The sequence below is a fragment of the Neovison vison genome, chromosome 1 (assembly GCF_020171115.1).
Source record: "Neovison vison isolate M4711 chromosome 1, ASM_NN_V1, whole genome shotgun sequence".
NCBI lineage: Eukaryota > Metazoa > Chordata > Mammalia > Carnivora > Mustelidae > Neogale > Neogale vison.
Genome location: NC_058091.1, coordinates 218,733,681 through 218,758,427, shown reverse-complemented (window position 1 = coordinate 218,758,427; position 24,747 = coordinate 218,733,681). Strand labels below are relative to the sequence as shown.

The 24,747-nt window shown below is 41.6% G+C and overlaps 1 protein-coding gene across 1 annotated transcript in view; it reads left to right on the top strand.

Annotated features, from left to right (window-relative positions):
- Positions 1 to 23,474, top strand: part of MCCC2 (methylcrotonyl-CoA carboxylase subunit 2) — a 71,171-nt gene extending 47,697 nt beyond the window's left edge. The window contains exons 9-17 of the mRNA XM_044267505.1: positions 3,020 to 3,119; positions 3,231 to 3,326; positions 7,776 to 7,848; positions 10,565 to 10,641; positions 11,583 to 11,649; positions 14,305 to 14,461; positions 15,312 to 15,426; positions 18,345 to 18,430; positions 21,386 to 23,474. Coding sequence (XP_044123440.1) covers positions 3,020 to 3,119; positions 3,231 to 3,326; positions 7,776 to 7,848; positions 10,565 to 10,641; positions 11,583 to 11,649; positions 14,305 to 14,461; positions 15,312 to 15,426; positions 18,345 to 18,430; positions 21,386 to 21,503 — 889 coding nt within the window. The 3' untranslated portion in view covers positions 21,504 to 23,474. The remainder of the gene's footprint in view (positions 1 to 3,019; positions 3,120 to 3,230; positions 3,327 to 7,775; positions 7,849 to 10,564; positions 10,642 to 11,582; positions 11,650 to 14,304; positions 14,462 to 15,311; positions 15,427 to 18,344; positions 18,431 to 21,385) is intronic.
- The last annotated feature ends 1,273 nt before the right edge of the window (positions 23,475 to 24,747 follow it).

Genomic DNA, 24,747 nt, shown 5'->3' with positions numbered 1-24,747 from the left:
CTGTGAGTCTGGGGCTGCTCTCCAGCACCTACGCCTGCCTGAGCGGGCTGGAGCCCATTTCAGGCTCCTGCTGTCCCCTCAGCCACACAGAACAGATGCTGAGGCAGCCATACCGTGGAGGAGTTTAGCTCACTCTCACGAGCGGGTGGATGCATGACAGCTGGTTCTCTGGGGAGGGGAAGAGTCCAGCTTTGTGGCATCTGCCAGTGCCTCTGGTACAAAGTATCCCACTGAGGCTGATGGCAGGGTCCCAACAGGACACCACTGAGTGTGGATTCAGCAAACGGTGCACACACTTGGCTCCTGTGAGTCAGCCCTGAGCTGGCTCCTGCCGGTCACTGGTCCAGTCATGTCAGGTTAGAGTTCAGGGGTAAGAAGACCATCTACCTCTTAGAGTTTTGTGAGGATTAAATGGGATGATATATGTAAATTGCTTGAAATAATACCTGCTTTAAATAAGGACCTAAAAATGTTAACTGCTATTTTTCTCATTATTTTTAAAGATCTTATTTATTTGACAGAGAGGTCACAAGTAGGCAGAGAGGCAGGCAGAGAGAGAGGGGGCAGCAGGCTCCCTGCTGAGCAGAGAGCCCGATGTGGGGCTCGATCCCAGGACCCTGAGATCATGACCTGAGCCGAAGGCAGATGTTTAACCCACTGAGCCACCCAGGCGCCCCTTCTGCCATTATTTTTATTGTTGTTGTTTATCATAACTGGACCATTGAAGAGTGGATTTTTTTTTTTTTTTTTTAATAAAGAGCAACTAGAGACGAAGGGAGGAGTGATTAAGGGAGGGTGTTGAGGTTGGCTGAGAAAAGCTTAACACAGGCCTGAGTTTCTGCCTGTGTGGAACAGAAGAGCACTTATTTATTTATGCTGAGCACAAGTGTGTGAGTTGCCACGCTGTGTTCCTCTCTGATTGCACTGACCGTGGCAGGGAGATGGTGGCGTGGGCATTTCAGCCTGAAGAGAGGACACGGTAGAATGGGGTGTGAGTGGGGTACAGGCCGGAGTGGGCTGCCACTGTTTGTGGATGCTTATTGAGGAAATGAAAATAGTATTTGAGGAGTATTAATTTAAAAAAATTTTTTGACTATTAAAAAAAAGTTATTTGGTGCCTATAAAAGCTGTAGGCAGTCTGTGCCAAGCCAGGGGTGTAGGTTCTTCAATTCATCTTCTGCTTGCCTTACTTACTACCATTGTGACTGAACAAACTACTTAACTTCATTGAGCCTCATTTCTTTACATGTGAAGTGAGGATGAGAATAGTTTCTACCTCATAGCACAGTGTCTGGTCCCTGGGAAGTGCCCTGATACCACTAGCTATGATTATTTGTAATAACCTATTTAAAATCACGGGACAGTGATTAGGTGGTAATGACCTAATAGTAGTAATGGCTTTTTTTAACAGTCTGATAAAATTTACTAGTCATACATTGCTTTGGGTTTCTTCTGTCTTTGTCTTTGTAAATACATATTTTAAATCTCTCTGATTAGCCATTCAAAGGAATTAATTTGACACAAAGACTTCTATAATACAGTGTCTCATCGAAGCTTTCCCTTTCCTGCTGTTTTGGTAAATACCAGGCAGTTTTTAAAAGAAAACATTTTATTTTAAATATTTCCTGATTTGAAAGTAGTGCCTTCTGCTTCTCTCTGCTTTCTGAATTATCACAGTGTATCTAGAAGTCAGCAAATATAGCTGGTATGATGTATGAAGCATGTAAAAGATACTGTTTGTTGTAAAATGTCATATTAAGTGAAAAAACCTGAAGGGTCTACCATTTGCGAAGTGTTGTAGGATTATAGTGAGGAGTAAGCATGGTCTCTGCTCTCATTTAGAAACGCCCAGTCCAGAGGTGGAGAGTGCCCTGTAGCCACTGTGAGGACCCATTTCCAAGAAGTATCTGTTAAGGGTTTGGCATTTTCCCTACACAAGACATCACAATTTAGATTGCTGCAGATTAGTCCTTACTCATAAAATGAACCAAAGTTCTATTTTTTCAGGTACATATTTTTGTCTGTCTTTACCATTATTTTGTTTATTTATTTTCAATTTTTTTTAATTTTTAAGCCATCTTTACACCCATCATCGAGCTCAGACTTAACGACCCTGAGATTAAGAGTTGCATGCTCCACTGACTGAGCCAGCCAGGCACCCCTATAGTTATTGATCGACTGATTGATTTTAGAGAGAGAGTGCATGTGTGCGTGCACAAAGGGAGAAGGGGCAAAGGGAGAAAGAGTCTGAAGCAGACTCTGTGATGAGTGAGGGCCCCATCGTGGGGCTCAATCCCATGACCCTGAGATCACGATCTGAGCTGAAACCAGGGGTCCAAGGCTCAACCAGCTGTGCCACCAAGGCACTGTTTTTCTAATACTATGTTCTAGTGTCAGTATATCTAATAGGAGATAAAAAACCATCCAGTCAGAACAAAGCTAATAAATAGAGCAAGCCCGTGCTTCATTCACATTGAACTTGAGATTGAGCGGGAACTTCTGTGGCCCTTCTCGCAGTTCTGTTTTCTCTGAGGGACAGGGTCGTCAAGGCTCTGTATGTTACCCGTGATGGCTTACTCTTAAGGTGTAGCTTTGTAAGGCTGGGGCCTCAGTAGTCTTCCTGCAATGAGAAGGCATAGCTGGCACCCCCACTAGGAGCTAGGTGAGTTACAGATGCTTTGTTGTTACGGACTACACCTGTGGCTGTTGAACTTTATCATACACAGTTTTGTTTGAGGTGCTTGCGATGAGCATTCAGTAGAAGTCCTCGTCAGCAAGACTCTGCGGTCTAGGTCTAGAAGGTCAAGATTGAGAACCAGAATGTGCGGATTCTTATGCAGCTACTGGGGGTCCTAGGGCAGGGTGCTTAATTTAGGTAGACATCAGTGTTTCTTGTTTTTATTAAAGTGTTCTGGAAGTAAAAATGATGTTGGCCTTAAATGAGAGAAGATCTTTAGGGTTTAAGACATTTATTTTCCTTTGCCCTGTTCTGATTACTTTAGTGTGCTTTACTCCCTAGAAAGTCCGGAGTGTCTGACTACTATGCTTTGGATGACCATCATGCCCTTCATCTAACTAGGATGATTGTGAGGAATCTAAATTACCAGAAGAAATTGGATGTGAGTTGGTTGCTTTCTTGGATCTTTTATTTTCTTCAAAAGCCTTTTGGCTTATGTGACCTTGAATGATGTCTTCAAAAAGGTTAATGTGGTCGTTTTATATTTCTGCAGGTTACTGTAGAACCTTCTGAGGATCCTTTATTTCCTGCTGATGAATTGTATGGAATCGTTGGTACTAACCTTAAGAGGCACTTTGATATTAGAGAGGTGTGTGGAGTGGAGCTGTGAGCTGTAAACCATGCCGTCAGTCTCTCTATATGTTTATCTGTTTTTTAAAATTCATTTTTAAAATTTAAATTCAATTAATTAACATTTATTATTGGTTTCAGAGGTAGTGGCCAGTGATTCATCAGTCTTGTGTAACACCCAGCGCTCATTACATCACGTGTCCTCCTTAGTGTCCATCACCCCTTCCCTCACCCTCCAGCAACCCTCCAGCAACCCTCAGTTTGTTTCCTGTAGTTAAGAGTGTATCCATTTTGGGGCGCCTGGGTGGCTCAGTGGTTAAGCCGCTGCCTTCGGCTCAGGTCATGATCTCAGGGTCCTGGGATCGAGTCCCGCATCGGGCTCTCTGCTCAGCAGGGAGCCTGCTTCCCTCTCTCTCTCTGCCTGCCTCTCCATCTACTTGTGATTTCTCTCTGTCAAATAAATAAATAAAATCTTTAAAAAAAAAAAAAAAAGAGTGTATCCATTTTTAAGGTGAAATCTGTTTAGATACCTTCCTACCTAGAGCCTCTTAAGGATTTCAGTAGGGAGTGACATATAAGGGAAAGATTTTTTACTAGAAGAGAGAGGGGGATAAAAAAAACCCTCTTAATGGGTGGAAAGTTTTCATTGCACCATGACGAAGCTTGCTTTGTTCATAAATAGGACTCTTTAATGCTGTGCACATGAGGAATGATGTAGGCAACTTCATAAATTTCATCTGTTTCTTTTTAGTGCTCACATTTTGGAAAGTGGAGAAAATGTCAGTAAGTTGTGGAAAGGAAAAAACATACCCTTTTTAGATCAATATGACCTTAGCAGAGATTAGACTCTTGATTATATTCAAAGACGTCGCTATGGTTACAGATTGCTGACATGGTCTTCCTTGGTCTAGATTGATAATTTTTAGTGCTTGCGTATAGCATGTAGTCTTTTATTTTGTTCACTATTTATATATGACTTAATACTTTTTAAATTAAGAAATAATCTTACTGTCAGTTTCTGTTCCTTCATATTTGTTGGTTTTCCCATTGACTCTGAAACTATCTTGTGCTAATTGTGGAAAATGCAGAAAAACATAAAATTGCTTATAATTCTAACATCCAGAGAAAGCAGTGAATATTTTGCTGTTCTGGCTTAATGTATATGTGTACCTTTTTATGTAGCTGTGATCGTTTGTGCATTCAAACATACACATGTGTATTTTTAAAATTCTTTCTCCAGTTTAAATTTGAACATTTCTCCAGTATTTATAAGTTCTTCTTGAAACCATTTCCATGGCTATGTCCTATTTGCTATAATGATGCCTGGTGACATGGTCAGCACTCAATAAATATCTATCTATAGATAGATAGATATTTTAAAGATTTTATTTATTTGTCAGAGAGACAAGCAGGGGGAGTGGCAGGCATAGGGAGAAGCATGCTCCCTGTTGAGCAGGGAGCCCGATGTGGGACTCTATCCCAGGACCCTGGGATCATGACCTGAGCTGAAGGCAGATGCTTAATCCAGTGTCCCTTAGTAAATATTTTCTTTGCACGAATTGATGAATGTACTATCCCACCTGTGGATATGCATAGCTATTTACTGAGGCAATAGCCTATATTGGAGGGTCTTAACATTCTGGATTTTTATGAAGCTCCCACTGGTATTTCACTTCAGCAAGGTGACTTGGTTTACTATAAGTTATAGAATTAGGATTTTAGCTTGCCTTTTCCGTTAACAATAGGCATAGACAGTCTGATACTTACAATCTGGTAAGTTTGAGAAATGAGTTGTTGCGGATAGCCAAGTTTTCTGTATGGGTAAGAATTCATCCTGTTAAGCTTAAATACTTTTTTTTCATTTATGCAACAGTGTTTATTGAATGTTTGGTCTGTGAAGATGCTGTTTGAGGTACCAAGTGTACAGAAATGAGTAAAACATGCCCATCCAGGCCTTCGTGATAGTTCCATTTCATTTAAATGGAGATCTTTCTACAAAGATAGACTTTTGCCTTCTTAAATAGTTTCCTGGACTTTCTACCTTTTGCTCATTTATAATGATGATGTATTACATTTTTATATAATTGCAAGTAAGTCTTATATAGAGGTCTTACTAGTATATGGAGCTAGAGGATAGCACCGAAATGCTCATTGGAAAACCTGGCTTGTAATCCTTGTTTCCCTAATCAGTGGTACTGGGATTGGACCTCTCTGAACATCTCTTTCCACTTCTAGAAATAGGTATGGTACCAAGGGATATGTCTGCTTCCTGAAGTGTGAGTCTTTGTGAAGTTGAGTTAATACATCTTATGTGGCTGGGTGGTGGTTATTGTAAAGCAAATAGGAGATAGTTTCATAATAAGTGGCCCTAGTTTGCTATGCTCTTTGAGGGGCTTTATTTTTGTGTGAAAGAATGGTAGTTTTTTTGTGTTGATTGTGTTTTAGAAGGTACAGTTTTGGAGCTACAAAGCATTTAGAACAGATAACTTATATTCCTATTACATTATCGGACCTTTTAGGAAAATAAAAAATAATTCCAAGTACGCTCTTACTTTTTGGAAGGAATGATACTGGGAGGCATTCACTCATTTCTCAGCCTTTGCATGTTATAAAACAAGGCTTTGATGTGGTAAACAGGCAAAAGGAAGTTTGGACTAGAAAGAAAAATGGTGTGTATCATCTAAAATAGTTTCTGAAGAAATTTGGAATATGTTTGGAACTCTTTGAAATGGTCTTGATGTATATGATGAGTCCCAAGGATAAACTATTTCATAATGACTCCTTTTAGATTAGGTATGTATATATGCAGGATCAGATTCAGAATCAAGGAACCTTTATTGAAGTCTTAACAATAATAGCTACTTTTCAGTGAGGGCCAGGCAGTGTGCTTTAGTTAGCACTTTTTAAGTGTTATCTCTTTTTTTTTTTTTAAACTTTTTTAGGTTTTTATTTAAATTCCAGCTAGTTTTCATAGTGTAATATTAGTTTCAGGTGTAGAATCCAGTGTTTCATAGTTTCCATACAACACCCAGTGCTCATCACAAGTGCCCTCCTGAATGCCATCCCCCATCTAGCCTATCCACCACCTCCCTCCCTCCATCAGCCTTCAGTTTGTTCTCTCTATTAAGAGTCCCTTATAGTGTTTTCCCCCTCTTTTTTTCCCCTCCTCCTGGTTCATCTCTTTTGTTTCTGAAATTCCTCATATAAGTGAAGCCATATGATACATGTCTTTCTCTTACTAATTCACAAAGCATAATACACTCTAGTTCCATCCATGTTGTTGCAAATGGCAAGATTTCATTCTTTTTGATGGTTAAGTAATATTCCTCGTGTGTGTGTGTGAGTGTGTGTGTGTGTAATTATCCATTCATCAGTTAATGGACATTTGGGCTCTCTCTGTAGTTTGGCTATTGGAGATAATATTGCTATGTGCATGTGTCCCTTCAAATCAGTATTCTTGTATCCTTTGGGTAAATACCTAGTAATGCATTTGCTGGGTTGTAGGGTAGTTCCTTTTTTTTTTTTTTTTTAAACTTTTTGAGGAACCTCCATACTGTTTTCCAGAGTGGCTGCCCCAGTTTGCTTTCCCATCAGTGGGGTAAGAGGGCTCCCCTTATTATTATTATTTTTTTTTATGAGACTAATGCTTTACCTACTGTACTAAGAGGTATCTTATTATTATTTTTTAAATCAGTTGAAAAAACTGAGGCTTGGGATTTTAGGTCATCAGTCTATGCCTCTAGTTTCTCAGCAGTAGGCCTGGGAGTCAGAGCTGGGTCTTCATCTCAGCATTATTATTTTTTTTAAAGATTTTATTTATTTATTTGACAGAGGGAGGGATCACAAGTAGGCAGAGAGGCAGGCAGAGAGAGGGGGGGAAGCAGGCTCCCTGCCAGGCAGAGAGCCCACATGGGGCTCGATCCCAGGACCCTGAGATCATGACCTGAGCCAAAGGCAGAGGCTTAACCCACTGAGCCACCCAGGCACCCCTCAGCGTTATTTTTTTAGGCTTATCACATCCTCACAACTTTTGTGAAGTCTCTCTTCACTGTGAGAACTGAGACTTTATCCAGGACATTCCGATGCTGTGCGATCCCTTCGTTTGAAGGCTAAGTCTCCCGACTCTGAGCCTATACCATGTTTTGTGGTTGAATCCTGGACCCTTTACCAATCTTTTGAGCAGCTCCTTAAATTCTGAGTCCAGCTCCCAGCTCTCATAGTCTCTGTGCTTCTCTGGTCTGTAACATGGTGCCGTAGCTCTTATCGTGTGGTATAAAACCAGGGCCCGGACTAATGCCAGGGCCTTAACCACACATAGAAATTGAAAATTCTAGTGAGAAGACTCTCTAGGGTGAAATGCTATGAAAGTGACAACTTAACAGTAAAGTTGTTTCCCTTATGAATAACTTTAATGTAAAAATTGTTTTGTAATATAATCTCTCTGGACTATTGTTATTTTTCTTCTTAGGTCATTGCTAGAATCGTGGATGGAAGCAGATTCAACGAGTTCAAGGCCTTCTATGGAGACACATTAGTTACAGGTATAAAGGCAAAGAATTGAAAATATGAGCATTTTCTTTCTTTCTTTCTTAAGATTTTGTTTTTAAGTAATCTCTACACCCAGTGTTGGGCCCAACCTATAACCCTGAGATCGAGAAGTCCTATGTTCTGAATGAGCCAGTAAGATGTCCCTGAACATTTTCTATTGCTTTGAAAATAAATGTCATGACATGAGCTCATGTCATAAGGTAATGATGTACTTCACGTGAACTTTGTTACTTGGAGTGGTACAAGTGTGTGGGTCTATATTCAGAAGTTGTTTTATGAAGGTCATGTGTAGATGAATGGCTTCATAGACCCGGGGTTTGCAACGATGACAGCTAGATGCTGTGGTAAAGGCCCTTGTCTGAGACTTGGTGGACTTCACTCTATAAAAAGTTTCTTATTGGGGTGCCTGGGTGGCTCAGTCAGTTAAGTATCTCTTAATTTTGGCTCAGGTCATGATCTCACGGTCATGGGATCAAGCCCCATGTCAGAGTCTACACTGGGCATGGAGCCTGCTTAAGATCCTCTCCCTTCCTCTCTATCTGCTCCTTACCCCACTGCTCTCTCCCTCTCTTCAAAAGCTTCTTATCAAAGCAAAGTTAGCAGAAATATTTGTAGTTCTTTTCGTTCCTCTCGATAATTTGTAATAATTTTGAAAACTTCAGCACCATGTTTCCACGGTTCTGTAGTCTTTAGTTCTGCTAGCAGGTTTTATATGGTGTTAAGCCTCCTAGAAGGACATTAAGTGTGTTACACCTTCTCGTAGCCTCTGTGTAGGTCTAATGTTGAATCATGTAAATACGAGATTGAGAATACAGGACAGAAAACCAAATCTGAAAAAAAAAAAAATAAGGCTGTTTATAAAAGTTCGTTTGTTCATCTGAAGTGTTGAGTTTGTAGGCTTTTGAGGAAAAGTATTTGAAACATAGATGCTAGACCCATAATAATCTGTCTTGGACAAATGACAAAATGAATTCTGTGAATTTTATTTGGTCTTTTGAAAGCTAGAAAATATAGTAAGTCACCTGAAGACAACATATCAGAGTAAAAACAAAAGTGGAACTCACTATAAAAATCCAAATTGCAAATATATGTTGAGGCTTAAGGATGAATCATACTTTTCTTCTGGTTTGATTTATGAGCAACAAAAGGGTTCACACTGGGAGTGGAATTTATGTTTTTGTATTGAGGTGTTTAAGTGATTAAGAGCTTTTTGTTTGATATATATTCAGGATTTGTGACCAAATAGTTCAGGATGTAACCTCTTGTGCAGCAGTTTGAAACAAGTCAGAGCTGTTTTCTGCTTCGTTCCCCAAAGACAGATGGGCTGTCCTGGTCATCTCTTTTTATGAATTTGCCCCTTACTTGCTAAAAGACTTGTGGTACCTTTGTCCCCTAGGATACAAGGATAACGTAGTCCCTGTATCCCTTCCTGACTGTACTGGAATTCAGATAAGACTAGGGAAAGGAAAGGTATTTGAGAAAGAGAAGAGGGGCATGGGGGCTGGTGAGAGGGGGAAGTATTGGGGAGAGGGAGGAGGACAGATTTATCTGAGGGTCAGATTGCTCAGTCTCTGGGGATGGTCACCCTTCTGCATTTCCCTCTGTAAGTGGCAGGGCCATTTAAGATGGATAGCCTAGGCTTCTGGCTAGGGTTTTAGGACTGAAAGACCAAGAAAACCAAGGCAAGGCCAGAGTAAAACAAATTTTTTAAAAACAAATTTTAACCATTTAGTGTTCTGGTGTATCAGTAGATTCATATTCTGTCTCATTCATTAATTTATCTTCAACGATTTTTCGAGCGCCTGCTTTGTGTCACATACCAGAGATATCTCAGCAGCGGCCTGTGCATCTGGAGCTTGAAGATAGAGTCCGGTTCTGGGCACTTTGGTCATGTGCTTTCTTGGACCCACTTCAACAAGCACAGTTCATTGACTCTTGGGTTCCAAGTCTTTGACACCTGTTTAGAGTCCTATGCAGGCTTGTTGCAGTTCACTCTGGGGAAGCTCTCTCTAGCCAAGTTTTTCAGGTTTGCAAAAACCTCCTGAAATTACCTCAGGTGTCTCCCTCACATAGTCTTATCCTTCCTCTCCCTCTCCCTTACTTCTCCATTATGTCTGTATGGGTGGTGGGTATTTGCAGTGGGAGCGGGAGTGGTGGTGAGAGCCATTCTTCTAAGCTTAGCTGCGTTTGTTACTGGAAACTCACAACCCCAGGCTTGACTGTGTTCCTACTTTTGAAAACAAGTCTGCTTTTGCTGAGTTTATCCCCTTTACCTTGAGGGCTTGTCATCGCCACAGGCATTTTCAGGTAAGCCAGTCACCTGAAACTGGTGGAGAGCTCTCAACGTGGGCCTTTTAAGGGCTCTCCGTCTGTTATTCGTTCCATTTCAGAATACCCTCTGTCTGGTACCTAGTAGGGCACTTGGACATACACTACAGGAATGAATGGGTGACACCTTAACCCCATCATCTTACCAAACCAACCAGTCAGACAAGTGACAACTTTACACAGAGTGCACTCAAGGAAGCACAACATCCAGACTCCCGATACCTTTGAAATAAAACATTGTGACCCAAGCTGTTCTGTACCCTGGACAAAATCTCCACATTTTAACCTTTCATCTGAAGTTAAGGAATGTATAACTGTCTATTAGCTGTGATTTAAAAGCCCTCTGAAATACATAAATATTTTTTTCAATTTTCTTTTGAGGATTTGCTAGAATATTTGGATACCCTATAGGTATCGTTGGAAATAATGGAGTTCTCTTTTCTGAGTCTGCAAAAAAGGCAAGTACTGTTAAACATGTTTCAAGATTTTCCATTTTAATTTAAACATAATTGGCTTTGAAGGCCAAGTAATGGATGAAAGTTTATTACATAAAAGCTTTAAATATTTAACCAGATGCCTCAGCAGGCAGAGCATTGTGTACGTGCATGTGAACATATGTGTGTGTGTGTGTGTGTGCGCTTGAACAGTTTTTATGGAGGTTTACATTAACCTGCTTTATCTAGAGCACTGTTTTTGTTTTATTTTTATTTTAATTTTTTAAAAAAAGATTTTACTTATTTATTTGTTAGAGAGTGAGAGAATGAGCACAAGCAGGGGGAGCAGCAGGCAGAGGGAGAACCAGGCTCCCTGCTGAACAGGGAGCCTGATGTGGGACTCGATCCCAGGACTCTGGGATCACAACCTGAGCCAAAGGCAGATGCTTAATTGAGCCACCCAGGCATCCCAACTAGAGCACTATTTAAAAAATCCAGTGTTTTAATACATTATATGGATTTTAAAAAGTTCTTATAAGATACATGAATTATGAATGCCATGCATGGCATGTACATAGCCTAAGACTATGAGAATACTTGTCTTGGAAGTGTTTGTATTCTGTTTTCTCTTAAAGTGGAAAACTAAGGAATTATCTTATGCTCAGGAATTCCCACTGACAAGCAGTTCTTCTCTTCGTTTCTTGAGTGTCACTCGCTGTTCCGCATGTTAGTGATTGACTTCACCCCTCCAGCTGTGTGCCGGTGATTACACAGGCAACTGCAAAACAAATGTGCTACCAGCACAGTCACATGTCCCGCTGGCCGTCGGTCCGCATGGTGTGTTGTTACTAGCCAAGCACGGGACGCTTGTTCTTAACGCTGACCCAACTATGGTGTTTGTAGGATGCACGATGGGTGCAGATTCCTTACCCCCTCTTTAAAAAGATTATCTTCTTTGCTGTTAGGGGGCTCACTTCATCCAGATGTGCTGCCAAAGGAATATTCCTCTGCTGTTCCTTCAAAACATTACAGGTAAGAAAATAGCTTAATCAGTTTTGTAGCATTATTCCAGAGCTGCACTGTCCAGTATGACTCCAGTATTGGACAGTATAGACCTAGAATACTTCTGTCATAGAGGAAAAGTCTAGTGGATACTCTGTAGGGTAAGGGTTAACCCTTCAGGAATCAAATAGATGAGAAGTTTATCCATATTTGGACGAAGCCGTTTCTGAGTTCCACATATCACGGTCAGATGGCCTCCCTTTGCCCGTCCACATGGATACCTGCCCCTCCAGCAGCAGGACGGCTGTGTTCTCTACCAGGAACACTCTCTGATCTCACTCTGAGGGCATTGTCTGACCCATCGCCGATCTGCTAGCACTTTGTTTTCCTTAAAGGATTTCTAGCACATGCTATGGTTCACCCTTTCCCTCATCTTTTCCTGTGTAGTTAATTCTGCCCGAAGCGATATATTATTTTTTTTTTTAAAGATTATTTATTTATTTATTTGTCATAGAGAGAGAAGTGAGAGCAAGCACAGGCAGACAGAGTGGCAGGCAGAGGCAGAGGGAGAAGCAGGCTCCCCGCTAAGCAAGGAGCCCAATGTGGGACTCGATTCCAGGACGCTGGGATCATGACCTGAGCCGAAGGCAGCCGCTTAACCAACTGAGCCACCCAGGCGTCCCCCGAAGCGATATATTATAAAAGGTCTATTCACTCCTTTTCACTCCTGAACAGGTGTCTGGGGATTTGAGTTTACACTCCACAAAGAATGGTACGCTCAGTATCATCTCTCTGGATTTCATGTTTCACCAATGATCATAATAGGGTGGATGCAATGATTTTTGAGGTTTTTCATGATGGTAGATTTCTTTTTCTTAGAATTCTAGGATTCTACTATTTATATTGTATGTTGCACTTAGATATGCTGGTTAGCTGAAAACCGCCCCCCCACCCCATCTTCTAAGTGACCGTGGTTATTTCAGGGTCAAAGGAAGGAGGGCTCTTAATTAGTTGTTAGAATCAAGCAAGCCTTCACAAGAAAAAGGAGTTTGGCTCATGGTGGGCAGCAGGGCTTTAAATAGCCCTGTTGCTAAGACTTGTTTATCTGGTGCTGCTCTTAAGTTTATGATACTTGGTTAGATGAGTTTTGAGAGGCATTCTATCCAGACAGCAGCCTGAGGGGTTCCTATGTGGCAAGCCTGGTAATAGGGCAGCTAAAAAGGATTCCGAGGCTTCACTAGTCCTGGGACCTTGTTTCTAATAATGGTTCATGGTTTCTTAACCACCGGTAGAGCAAACCTTCTTCCTGAAAGATAGACCTACATTTTTGGTTTTTGGTGTCTGTTTGGTGGAGGCAGAGAGCCGAGGTTGGGTTTGGTTTTGCAACCTTGCATTTGAGGGACTTGTTGTGACATTCATGGAGATATGTATGCAGAAGGCAGTTGAATAAATCTTGAGCCCAGAAGACGTGTGTTAGCTGCAGATGAAAATGTAGGCATCATCCGAATATGGGGATGTTATTTAAAGCTGTGGGAAGAGATAAGAACACCCCTAGAGAAGAGAAGAAGGCTCAGGGACAGTCTTCGAGTAACTCTGTTTTCTTTCATAGAGATGAGAGTAGAGGAAGGAAGGGAGCACGATGATGTTGTTTCTAATGCTGGGAAGGATTAGAGAAAGACAAGTGAGGCGTCATAATCTTTTTCAAGGTGGAGTCATCTACAGGGACTAGAGAGGTGGTGGGGTTCTGGGTGAGGAAGCAGAGCTTGAAGAGAGCTGCTTCTTGAGATGGCTACTGTGGAAGGTTTCACGGAGTCAGGACAAGGCAGAAAGGGGAGCTCTGAGCTACGTGAGGGCCCTGCTGAGAGGGGTCCCAGGGACGCACATTGCGCCCAGCAAGGGTGAGGGCTGTCCTATCAGTACCACTGTATCGTAGCTCTTATAGGCGTCTCATAGAAATTGAGTGGAATTGGATGACTCCATGGCTGGGGACTTGCAAAGCAAAAATAGTGACAGTCAGGCAAGTGAGTCTATGGGTGGGGAGGGAGCCACATGAAGCTTGACTTGGGTTTTGTGAGGGAAGGAGGAATTCACCCAAGGCCCAGAAGGCCCAGTATGAGTGCAGAGCATTTTCAGCAGAGCCAGGAGCTTGAGGTAGTAGAGGAAACCTGTAATTGTGGAAAATTTTTTCACCTGGCTATTGAGTCACTGGCAGGAGCTCTTAGCATCTATGAAACATTCGTCTTTAGTTCCTCAGAGGTGTAAAGCAGCATTTCAGAAGGAGCAGTTTCTGTATTGAAGGAGGTCCGTGAGTACTAGAGGCCTCACAGTTGGGCTTGCCACAGCCTTTGTCTTTAACTTGCCGGGTCACGTGCTTTCATCACCACATTGCTGTTCTGAGAGCATTTCTTGAAGATAAGTTTCTTGCATCTTTGTCTCACTTGAAGATCTTTGTGTGCATCCAGTTGACCCATTCTAAGGGAAATTTTAGAAGTGATTAGGAGCAATTTTATTTGATCTTTTAAAGTACACTTTTTGGGAGATAGATTTCACATATAAATATGTTGTTATAGTGAGAGGCCTTATAGTAAAATAGAGTTGGCAGGATGTCCTTCACTTACCATGTTGGGCTTGACTTCTGCACATAAATCCCATCATCCAGAGGTTTTTTTTTCCCCTTTCTTTTAGGATTTATGGTTGGTAGAGAATATGAAGCTGAAGGGATTGCCAAGGATGGTGCCAAGATGGTGGCTGCCGTAGCCTGTGCCAAAGTGCCTAAAATAACCATCATCATTGGGGGGTCTTACGGGGCTGGAAACTATGGGATGTGTGGCAGAGCATATAGGTAAGGGGTTGTCATGGTTTTCTCTGAAGGAATCTCACTTCAAGTCTAATATGGTCCATTTGTTATGGGTTTATTTGAAACATAGAATGTCATTCGCACATCTTGATCAGTGATACCATAATTTGTATCATCTGGAGGAGTGAAATGAAGTTTAAAGCAAAACATGCTACTTGGAAGATATCCACAATGGGAATCAGGAAATATTTTGAAATGGCTGATAACGAAAATAGTACATGTCATAACTTGTGTGATGCAGCCGAAGTCTTGCTTTGAGGAACATGAATAGTAGATGTAAATAAATAAATATATATATATTTGAATGAAAAGAAGACCAAAAATCAATGAGCCAGCTCAGGAAGTTCACAGAAGAACAGCATATTAAGCACAAGAAAAATAGAAAACAGTACATTATAAAGATGGAAAATCAGGGAAGTCCAGAGTTGTTTGGTTTAAAAAGGTTAACAAACTTGATGATCTCCTAGTAAAACTAAAAAACGAAGCAACAAGGCTTTATATTATATCAGGAGTGGAAAACAGGACATGAGCACAGGTAATAAGGGGATATTTTGTATGTTTTTAGGCCAATTAAATTGAGATGAAATGGAAAAATAAAATTTATCAGAACACATCACAATCACCTGGAGAACTTAGAAATCCTACTCTGTTCAGGCCACACCTCTGGAAATTAGCCTGGGGTGGGTTTTGAGCATGGTTTAAAAAAAAAAGAATCCCCTAGTAATGCACAGCTAGAATGAAGAACTACTAATTTAGAAGATAAACACAAGTCTGTGAAAATCTCTGTGTTGTACAGTGAATTAACTTGATCTTTTTTTCCTTTCTCCCCCCATAGCCCAAGATTCCTCTACCTTTGGCCGAACGCTCGCATCTCAGTAATGGGAGGAGAGCAGGCAGCCAATGTGTTGGCCACAGTAGCAAAGGACCAAAGAGCACGTGAAGGGAAACAAGTAAATGTCATTTCTTCTGCTTCTCTGGTTTGGCTTTTACCACTGACCACTCTGGAGGCAGGGAGCAGTGTGCCCAGGACCACTCGGTGTTCATTGGTCAGGGTCTCACCCCAGGGCCTGACTTCACTTAGAAGATGCTGACTTCGAGCAATATTGATTTGCATATGCTCTGTCCCTCTTATTAAAGCCACGTAATTTGAGGTCCCTTCTTATAATTTTTCCAAATCTCCAAGAAAACGCTTCAGAAACTATGCCTGTGAGGGCCCGAGGCAGAAGGATACTTGGTTCTTTGTCATTTGCAGTTAGTGAGATTTAAAGAAATGTGATTTAAAGAAATGTGATTTTTAGGACTGAAAGCAGCAGAGTTGTTTTTTTTTTTTTTCCCAGTTTCTTCTCAGATTGGCTTTGAGTGGGAGGGCTCAGTCATCTAATTGAGAAATGAATAACATTAAACTGTGCAGAGATAAGTGGAGGAAAACAGAGAGGTCACTAGCTGCTTGATGAAAGGCAAATCAGCAAGCGGCTGCTTTTAGTTTTGCTGCATGTTAATAAGGGGCGCTGGAAGGGATTAGTTTTTAGGTCTCATCAGTAACATCAAACAAAAAAGGACTCCACAGGGTACAGCGTGCTCCCATCTCCAGAGAAAATTTACATGACTCAGAAAAAATGTGGTTCTTGCCCCTTGCAGAGCTGACATTCTGGGGGCTGACGACTCATAGTCTAAGGGTTGAGTGAACAACAAGGTAATTTATCAAGACAGATTCTTCACTGCAGGTTTTTAAAATGGATCCTTTTGTGTGTGTCTCAGAGATTTGTCCTAAGTTTTGCATTAGTTTTTTTTTTTTCTTTTTGTGAGAGAGAGAGAGTGCACGTGTGCGTGAGTGGGTTGGGGGAAAGGCACAGGGGTTTAAATGGCGGGGCAGGGGGAGAGAGAGAGAATCTCAGCAGCTTCTCTGCCGAGTGTGGAGTCTGACCCAGGGCTCAGTTCCATGACCCTGAGATGATGACTTGACCCCAAATCAGGAGTTGGAGACTTAATTGATGGAGCCACCCAGATGCCCCTTCACTAATTTTTATTAGTGAGAACTTATGAACGACTATTTTGTGTAAGCACCAAGCCTTCAGGTGACTGGTGCGTGTTCTTAGAATCGGTCAGGTGCGCTGTTGTATCGTAACAGGGCGTAACATGGAGGAGGCCTTCCTTGAAGGCTCACTTTCCTGCCATTTTGGGGCCATCTGGTCAGCTGTCTAGTTGGTGGGATGGGGATAAGAGAAGCGTGGAGGGCGGGCCCTACCTCCCTGAATGCTTCCCATGCGTGCCCCATGTTCTAAATCATCTTTTCCAAGCAGCAGGAACCCTGCACACCTAAAACTGAGGTTTCATATTCACTTCAGTACCAATTTGTAAGAAAGCAAAATGAAAGGTTTATTTGTGTGTGTATGTTAGGGGTGGCAGGGGTATGAAGTTCTACTGGATACATTTTTTTAAAGATTTTTGTATTTATTTAGAGAGGGAGAGAGTGTGTATCAGGGGAGGGTGTGAGGATGTGGAGGGCAAGGGAGAGAATCCTCAAGCCGACTCCACGATGAGTAGGGAGCCCCCGTGGAGCTCACTCTCACAACCCTGAGACCATGACCCCAGTCAAAATCAAGAGTCAGATGTTTAAGCAGCACAGCCACCCAGGCTCAGAGGAGAGGCACCTGCCCCTCTACCTGATATTTTGAAGACTTACCCCTTAACTCAGTGGTCTTTTACTAGATAGTTGTTCTTTGGTTAATTTGCCATACAGATCCATGGATTTGTCTGTTTTTCTATATGAAAGGAAAGTACAGAATTTTAGTGGTTCTCGCTCCAAATTTTTTTTTTTTTTTTTTTTTTTTACGATTTTGTCTATTTATTTGACAGAAATCACAAGTAGGCAGAGAAGCAGGAGGGGTGGGGTGGTGGTGGGGAAGCAGGCTCCCCGCTGAGCAGAGAGCCCAATGTGGGGTTCGATCCCAGGACCCTGAGATCATGACCTGAGCTGAAGGCAGAGGCTTCAGTGCCCCCTCCCTCCAAATTCTTGACATAAAATAATATTAAACTATGAAAATACATAAAAGAAGGTTGAATTTATTTGAAATAAGTCATTTGTTTTTGGTGTGAAATACCTTTTTTTCCCCCAAAGATTTTATTTATTTATTTGACAGAGACACAGCGAGAGAGAGAACACAAGCAAGGGGAGTGGGAAAGGGAGAAGCAGGGAGCCCAATGTGGGGCTCGATCCCAGGACCCTGGGATCATGACCTGAGCCAAAGGCAGATGCTTAACGACTGAGCCACCCAGACGCCCCTGAAATACTTTTTAAGTTGAAAATACTTTTCAGGCTTACAAAATTAGTTTGCATAAAGATGTTTACACCTGAATTATCACTTGTTTCTGGCAATACTGGTGGGCAAGCCACTAAGTTTTTAATTAGGGTAAAACTTCTCTCAGCAATTTGAATTTATTCAAGTTGTGGTTGTTGTTTTACCCCTTTAAGCTTTAAAATTTTTTGAATTTGGCTCTTTTGAATGAAAATTCCCTACTTGTCCACCTTCAGCAGAAGCTGCTAAATATAAGGTTACCCTTCCATTACACTCTGTAATTCACATCCGTTGTTGGACCCTGCTAGATTACACGATGGATGATACCCTTGGTTTTGAACCTTATACTGAACAGCTTCAGGATGTCTCTGATAAGGGAGGTGTAATGGTGCACCGGCGTGGCACTCCCATCTCAAGTGAGATCATGTGTGTGAAAGCATCTCTTGTAATCAAAAAGATGTTGGTTGTAACATTATTACTCCCAAAATGCTTGCCCCTTCATTCATGAGGTTCTCTTGATTGGATCTCTTGTTTTACTGCAGTAGACGTACTCATGGTCCTTTTTCTTTCAGTTCTCCAGTGCTGACGAAGCAGCCTTAAAAGAGCCCATCATTAAGAGATTTGAAGAAGAGGGAGACCCTTATTATTCCAGTGCAAGGTGGGAACCAGGGAATGACCACCTCCCTCATGCGCTCAATCTGGGCTGTGTGGGCGGCAACCTTACAGAGATCTGGGCAGTTGGGTTGGTCCAGCTTTCATGGGAGCCCCAGCAGAATGTTCAGACACACTGAATTTCATATTGTTATCTCAATAATGGGAATGTCTGCTGAAATATCACCCCCTACTTCCAGGCTGGGCTGTGCACCCACACCATTGGTCTTGATTCTGCAACCCTCCCCCCTTCCTTCCTTATCCTGATTATAGGGGAAGTGTCTGGGCCTACAGGGGCTGAAAAGTTGGAGAGTTAAAGAGTTACCTGGCTGTGTCGTTTTCAGGAATTTGTTCTTTTACCATTTTTGCTTCAACGTGTGGATTCCTGTCATTCCACTCTCTTGGACTATTTCCTATTTACCCCATTTGGAACATGAGATTGGCGGGACACTCGTTGGCATTGCTAACAAGTGTGCGTGTGCATTCCGAAGGAGAGTACTCACAGCCAGGGTCTCTGTGTCAACACCAAGTAATCACCTCACACGCCACTGCAGCTCCTGGTTCTGTTTGTTTCTTACCCCACCTAATGAGGTAATAAATGATCATGGCCTGCCTGGGCTGGAGACGGGCTGGCGTGTGTGCCTTCAGACCACTGTTTTCAGCAACTTTAGTGTTCTTCATTTGGAAGAATAATCTAAGCTTCCTATCCTCCTCTTATCCCTTAGGCAAATGGAATAAAGCAAATAACTATTTGTGTCTTTTAAAATTAGGTTACGCTGTGATTTATGTCATTTACTGGTGAAGGCAAACTGGAGAGGAAGGAGAAAAGAAAATAACAAATTAGAATTCATTCAGTCATCCGAACATAACCTCTGGGACAGGCGCTGCTCCTAGCACTGGGGGTTCAAGGGTGGAACATACTTATTTTCAAGACCATAATTATTTCAGAATAAAAAGAACACTACTTGGCATCTTTAAAAGGCCCCTTTCTCTTCTCCTTAATACATATTTTCACCAGCAAGTTTGCAGGTATATTTCGTTGTTGTGGGTCATTGATTCATTGAGTTAAGACCAAAGTATTTTATAGTCTTGGAGACAGAAACGTTGTCTTGTTTACCATCACTCAAACAGACTTCTGTAGTAGCCAGTAAAAGCAAAGAGGAAATAGAAAACCCTAAAAAAAGGTTTAAGAGAAAATAATAAATTGTAAGCTCATCTACAGTTTTTTAAAGCTTCTCTGTAAGATTGTGAATGAAATTCACAAGGACAGTTGAAATATTAAACTTTGAAAAATAGTGAGCCATTAATAAGATTTTCAGCCCTGGCTAAGTCATCTTTTGGGAAAGACTGAACCCCTTATTATTTTCATGCTTTCATCAGTATTATTATTTAAATGGACTGTATTCAAGGCAGGAGAACATATGGCCCAGATAGATTTATCTTTGGAAATCAATATTGTAAGACACAAAGGTTTTTCTGCTAATCTGAGTATACGTAACCCTTCGGTTGAAACACTTGGTGGCAGGGGGACAGCAATTTTCTTTCCAAGATAAAAGGATTTTCAAGTCAATTTATGGTCCCTTCCTCAGGTTTAGTAAATCTCAGCTTAACAAGAAGCTTCGGTGGTCTGTTTCAGCTCTGCCATGGTTGGACCTGTCTTTTCAGAGAATGCTTTCTTTATCGCTGCTCTGACCTTCTGTGTTTCTCTTAATCCTCTATCTTATAGGTGCTGCATGCCCGTTTTCTTCTGCTCCCTTCTTTTTGCAGTCCAAACTTTTTCAAGTGTTTGATTAGTGCCTCTTACCTGAAGTGGTCTTATTCATGGCCATCATGAAGGAGGTCCTGGCATCGCTGTGTTCCCTGGATTCTTCTACTGTTGGCTGCAGAAGGGAGTGTAATCAATTGACCTGGTTATGCATGACAAGGGTGGCCTTCCCTTATTGGCTGTTGATATTTCAGGGTCCCTATTATGAATGTTTTATGAGCAAAGATTTGATTCATGGTCTGTTGATATAAGTATGGTTTAATAATTGATGCTCTTGTCCAGATACCGCAGGCAGTTTGTTTAAAGAAAGCTGAACTGCCACCTACTAATGACCTTTAAAAAACAGTATTTCTCATTCATTTTTCTTTATAAAATTGAGGTTGTTGGTGAAAAGCAAACGCATTCCTACTTCAGAGTTTCTTTTGTAAGCAGCTTAAAGTAATTACTTTTTTTCCTATTGTAGCAAAAAATAAAGGACTTATATTGAAGGTATTTTATTAGCCAAATGTAGTGAAGTCTCTTCAGTAATTGTCATTATTTCTTTTTTTTTTTTTAAGATTTTATTTATTTATTTGACAGAGAGAGATTACAAGTAGGCAGAGAGGCAGGCAGAGAGAGAGGAGGAAGCAGGCTCCCTGCCGAGCAGAGAGCCCGATGCGGGACTCGATCCCAGTACCCTGGGATCATGACCTGAGCCGAAGGCAGCGGCTTAACCCACTGAGCCACCCAGGCGCCCTAATTGTCATTATTTCTTAAAAGTATGGGAGTTTGGGGGGAATGCACCTTTTCCAGTAGAGACTTTGGTTTGAGATTATTATGTGGGTTCCTGGGCCTTTCCGTATTAATAACAGGAACACATCAACTTGTACAGTTGATTTGGCAGAAGAGGAACAGAAGACATTTTCCTGAAATATGTAAAAACATTTTAAGATCAAGGAGTATTCTGAGGTTTCTTGAAGCAGTTCCCAAAGCCATAGCTCACTCTGACATTCTGTGAGGGCCTGGGATGAAAGTCCTGTCATTTTTCTCCTTTCCCTCCTTTGAAGGCGGTTTTGGTTGTGAGAAAGTAGTACATGCGAGCTCAGCAGTAGATCCCTCTAGGACCTGAAGAAAAACCTCAGTGTTTCTGGATGTAAATTGTGTAAATGGTTGTTTGGTGATGGATTCCTAATGATTTATGTTTTGTTCTTTTACCAGGCTGTGGGATGATGGGATTATTGATCCGGCAGACACCAGACTGGTCCTGGGTCTCAGTCTTAGTGCGGCGCTCAACGCACCAATCCAGAAGACTGACTTTGGCATCCTGAGGATGTAACTAGAATCCAAGGCATCTTCCATGGGACGTGCACCAAAAATGGATGTGCTAGTAGCCTTAAAATTTTAGACTTTCCCAATATGTGGCTGTTACAGTGAAATTGTTTCCTGAACAGAGTACATTTTACTTTTCTACCTTAAAAAAATAGTGAGGATATTTATTTGATGTATTTTAATTCTCTGTCCATTTTCTTAGAGAAATTTTTCTGCGGCCCAGATTTACAACCCATAAAATGAAGAGAATAACTTAGTTAGCCTTTTTAACCCACATGTAGTGTGAAAAGTCCCCTAACCTATAAATTCCAGGATGATTGAGGTTGTTCACAGAAAGTTGTTTTTCCACTGAAATGATTGCTTTGGTGATTATGCATGATGCTATTTTAACACACACAGTTTTTAAAAACATCTATTACTTTGCCTTTCAGCCACCTTCCTGCTCCTTCCCCTAACAGTCAGACTTGCTGTTGTCTGCTCTGGGTACTCCCTTTCCTCCCCATCTCTCTTCATCCCTCTCCTCACTGACTTCCACTGCCAACAGCCCTCTCCAAGGTTGGCCTCCATGTTGCTGAAGCCAGTGGGTTCTTTTCCGATGTTATGGGACTGAATTTTCTGCGACACGAAGAGCAGTTGAACACTTGTTCCTAGCAGTGCTATCCTTAGCTTCCAGACTGTAACTCTAGGTTTTCTACCAAACTCTTTGGCCCATTTTGTTCTGTTCTGTCTCCTTTGCCAGGCCCTTTTCCTCCACACATTTCTCTCCCACCCCCTTCTCCACTTGTCCTGATTTTTCATTAGTAAAACATAAATAGATTCTGATTCTGAAAGATACAAAAATAACATGAACTTATCTCCTCATTCTTTTTTAAAAATTGTGGTAAAATATATATAACACAAAATGAACCATTTTAACCATTTTTAGCTGCACAGTTCTGTGGCATGAAATCCAGTCACACGGCTATGCAACCGGGCCACTGTCCAGCTCCAGAACTTTTCATCTTCCAAACTGAAACTCCCCATTACCTCTCCTCAAACCCTGGCCCTCTCTTCATTCTTAAATGTGGGTGTTCCTCATGGTTTGGTTTATTCTCATCAGGTCATTTCAGCCCTTATGGCTTCGGTTGCTGTCTGAATGTGGATGATTCCTGCATCGACACTGTTCTCCCTGAGCTCTAGACCTGTACATCTTAACAGGTGTACTGGATGTCTGTACCGATGGTCTTATAGGAACCTCAGATTCAATTGTCAAGGTCCATTGATTTTGCCTCCTATCTCTTGAATTCCCCATTATTTTTGTCTTTCACTACCGTGGGCTTTAGAAGTGGTCTCCTGCATCCAGTCTTAGCTAGTACTGCCTCTCTCTTACTGTGAGATGAAGATGACCATTCTAAGTATGCATCTGGTATGTTCCTCCCTTGCTTCAATGTCTCACTGGTTCCCTGTAGAAGTACCAGACCCCTCGGGCTCTCTAGGACCACGATCATCACATCCCTTCTTCTGTCTCATCTATGACTCTTCCTCATGCTCAGTGCTCCAGCTGTTCTAGATTTCTTGTTTCTTGGGCCTATAGAGTCCTTCCCACCTTGGGGTCCACCACCCAGAGTTCCCTCTGCCGGTACCATTCTACCTTCCCTTAAACACTTACCTTTTTGTCTCTTTGACTCCCCTGGGCTGGATTAGACACTATGTGCTCTTGTAAAGCACCAGCCACTTTCTCTGTGTTACATAAATATAAGAAACATAAATATTTCTTTAATATTGGCCTCCTGCTAGAGTGTAAGCTCTCTGAGAGCAAGGACGTGCTGTTTAGCCTGCATGTCTAGTCCCTAGCACTTGTAGGTGTTTACATGTTTGTTGAATGGATGAGAAAAGCCAGATTTTTATTGATGTCTTCAGACCACATTACAATGAAGTGATTGATTATATCCTCTAACACAACTATCCAGTGCTTTCCTAATAAAATTAACATTTCAAACATTGTGTGTGATGTTCAATATAGGCAGCATTTGTGTGCCAGAAATCAGTTTAATTTTTTGACATATGTATAGGTAAATGCTCACAGTTCAGAGATAGGCTGCATTTTCAGAAGGATGTTGGACGAGGTCATTGAGAGGACGTCCCCTCCCTTTTCCTTGGAAAGTCCCGCCCCCCGTTCCTATAGCCGTAGCCATTTCTTTTCTTTTTTTTTTTTTTAAAGATTTTATTTATTTATTTGACAGAGACAGACCACAAGTAGGCAGAGAGAGGGGCAGGCAGAGAGAGACAGGAGGAAGCAGGCTCCCCGCTGAGCAGAGAGCCCCATGCGGGACTCGATCCCAGGACCCTGAGATCATGACCTGAGCCGAAGGCAGCGGCTCAACCCACTGAGCCACCCAGGCGCCCCAGCCGTAGCCATTTCAAGAACATAGCCTTCAGAGAGAAAGGAATTGCTGAGACCATCTGAACACAGTTAAAGCCTCTTGATAAACAAGATTCTGGCCCACAGGTGTGGAGATGATCTCATGTTGTGGTGGTCGCAGACCATGCTCCCAGAACGGCATTCCCTTGGTTACTAGCTTGGAGTTGCTTGCTTCTCTCTCCTGTTCCTCCCTTGGTCTCCCAGTTTTCGAACCAACAAAGGGACATGGTAAGCGTTTTAAAATAGTAAATAATATTAAAGTTTCCGCTAAAATTTACCTCCATGTCAGAAAACAATTTTTTTTAAAAATCAAGAGTAGCTAATAGTTCTTTGCTAATAATCATCAACAAATCAAAGATCGATGGATTTTTAAAGGAGTGTTTTTACCTCTCTAAAAATTGTTTTCTCTAAAAAGATCACCAGCACCACCAGCACCACACTTAAAATAGTTAAATTATGTTACATAGTTTATCTTAAAAATTGTTTTACCAAAATGGGAAGCATTTTCGTCTGCCCCCTCCCAGCTTTACTGACACATAACTGACCTATCACAGGTAAGCTGAAGAGGTACACTGTGATTTAATACACGCCTATTGTGAAATGGTTATAGTGCGGTTACCTAACACATTTACCTCACAGAACTTTTTGTTTGGTAGGGAGAATGTTTTTGTTTTTCTCCATTTCAGTTCTTATAAATGAGAATTGCAGCCAGGATAATAGGAGTAACTTCGAATTTTAGGACTTCTGCAGCTACTTAAATCTAAATTAGCTACTCTGGGTACTTACAGAATACAAGAGATAAAATTACATGTACTTTTCAGTTTTCAAGGAAAAAAAATTCAATATTTTT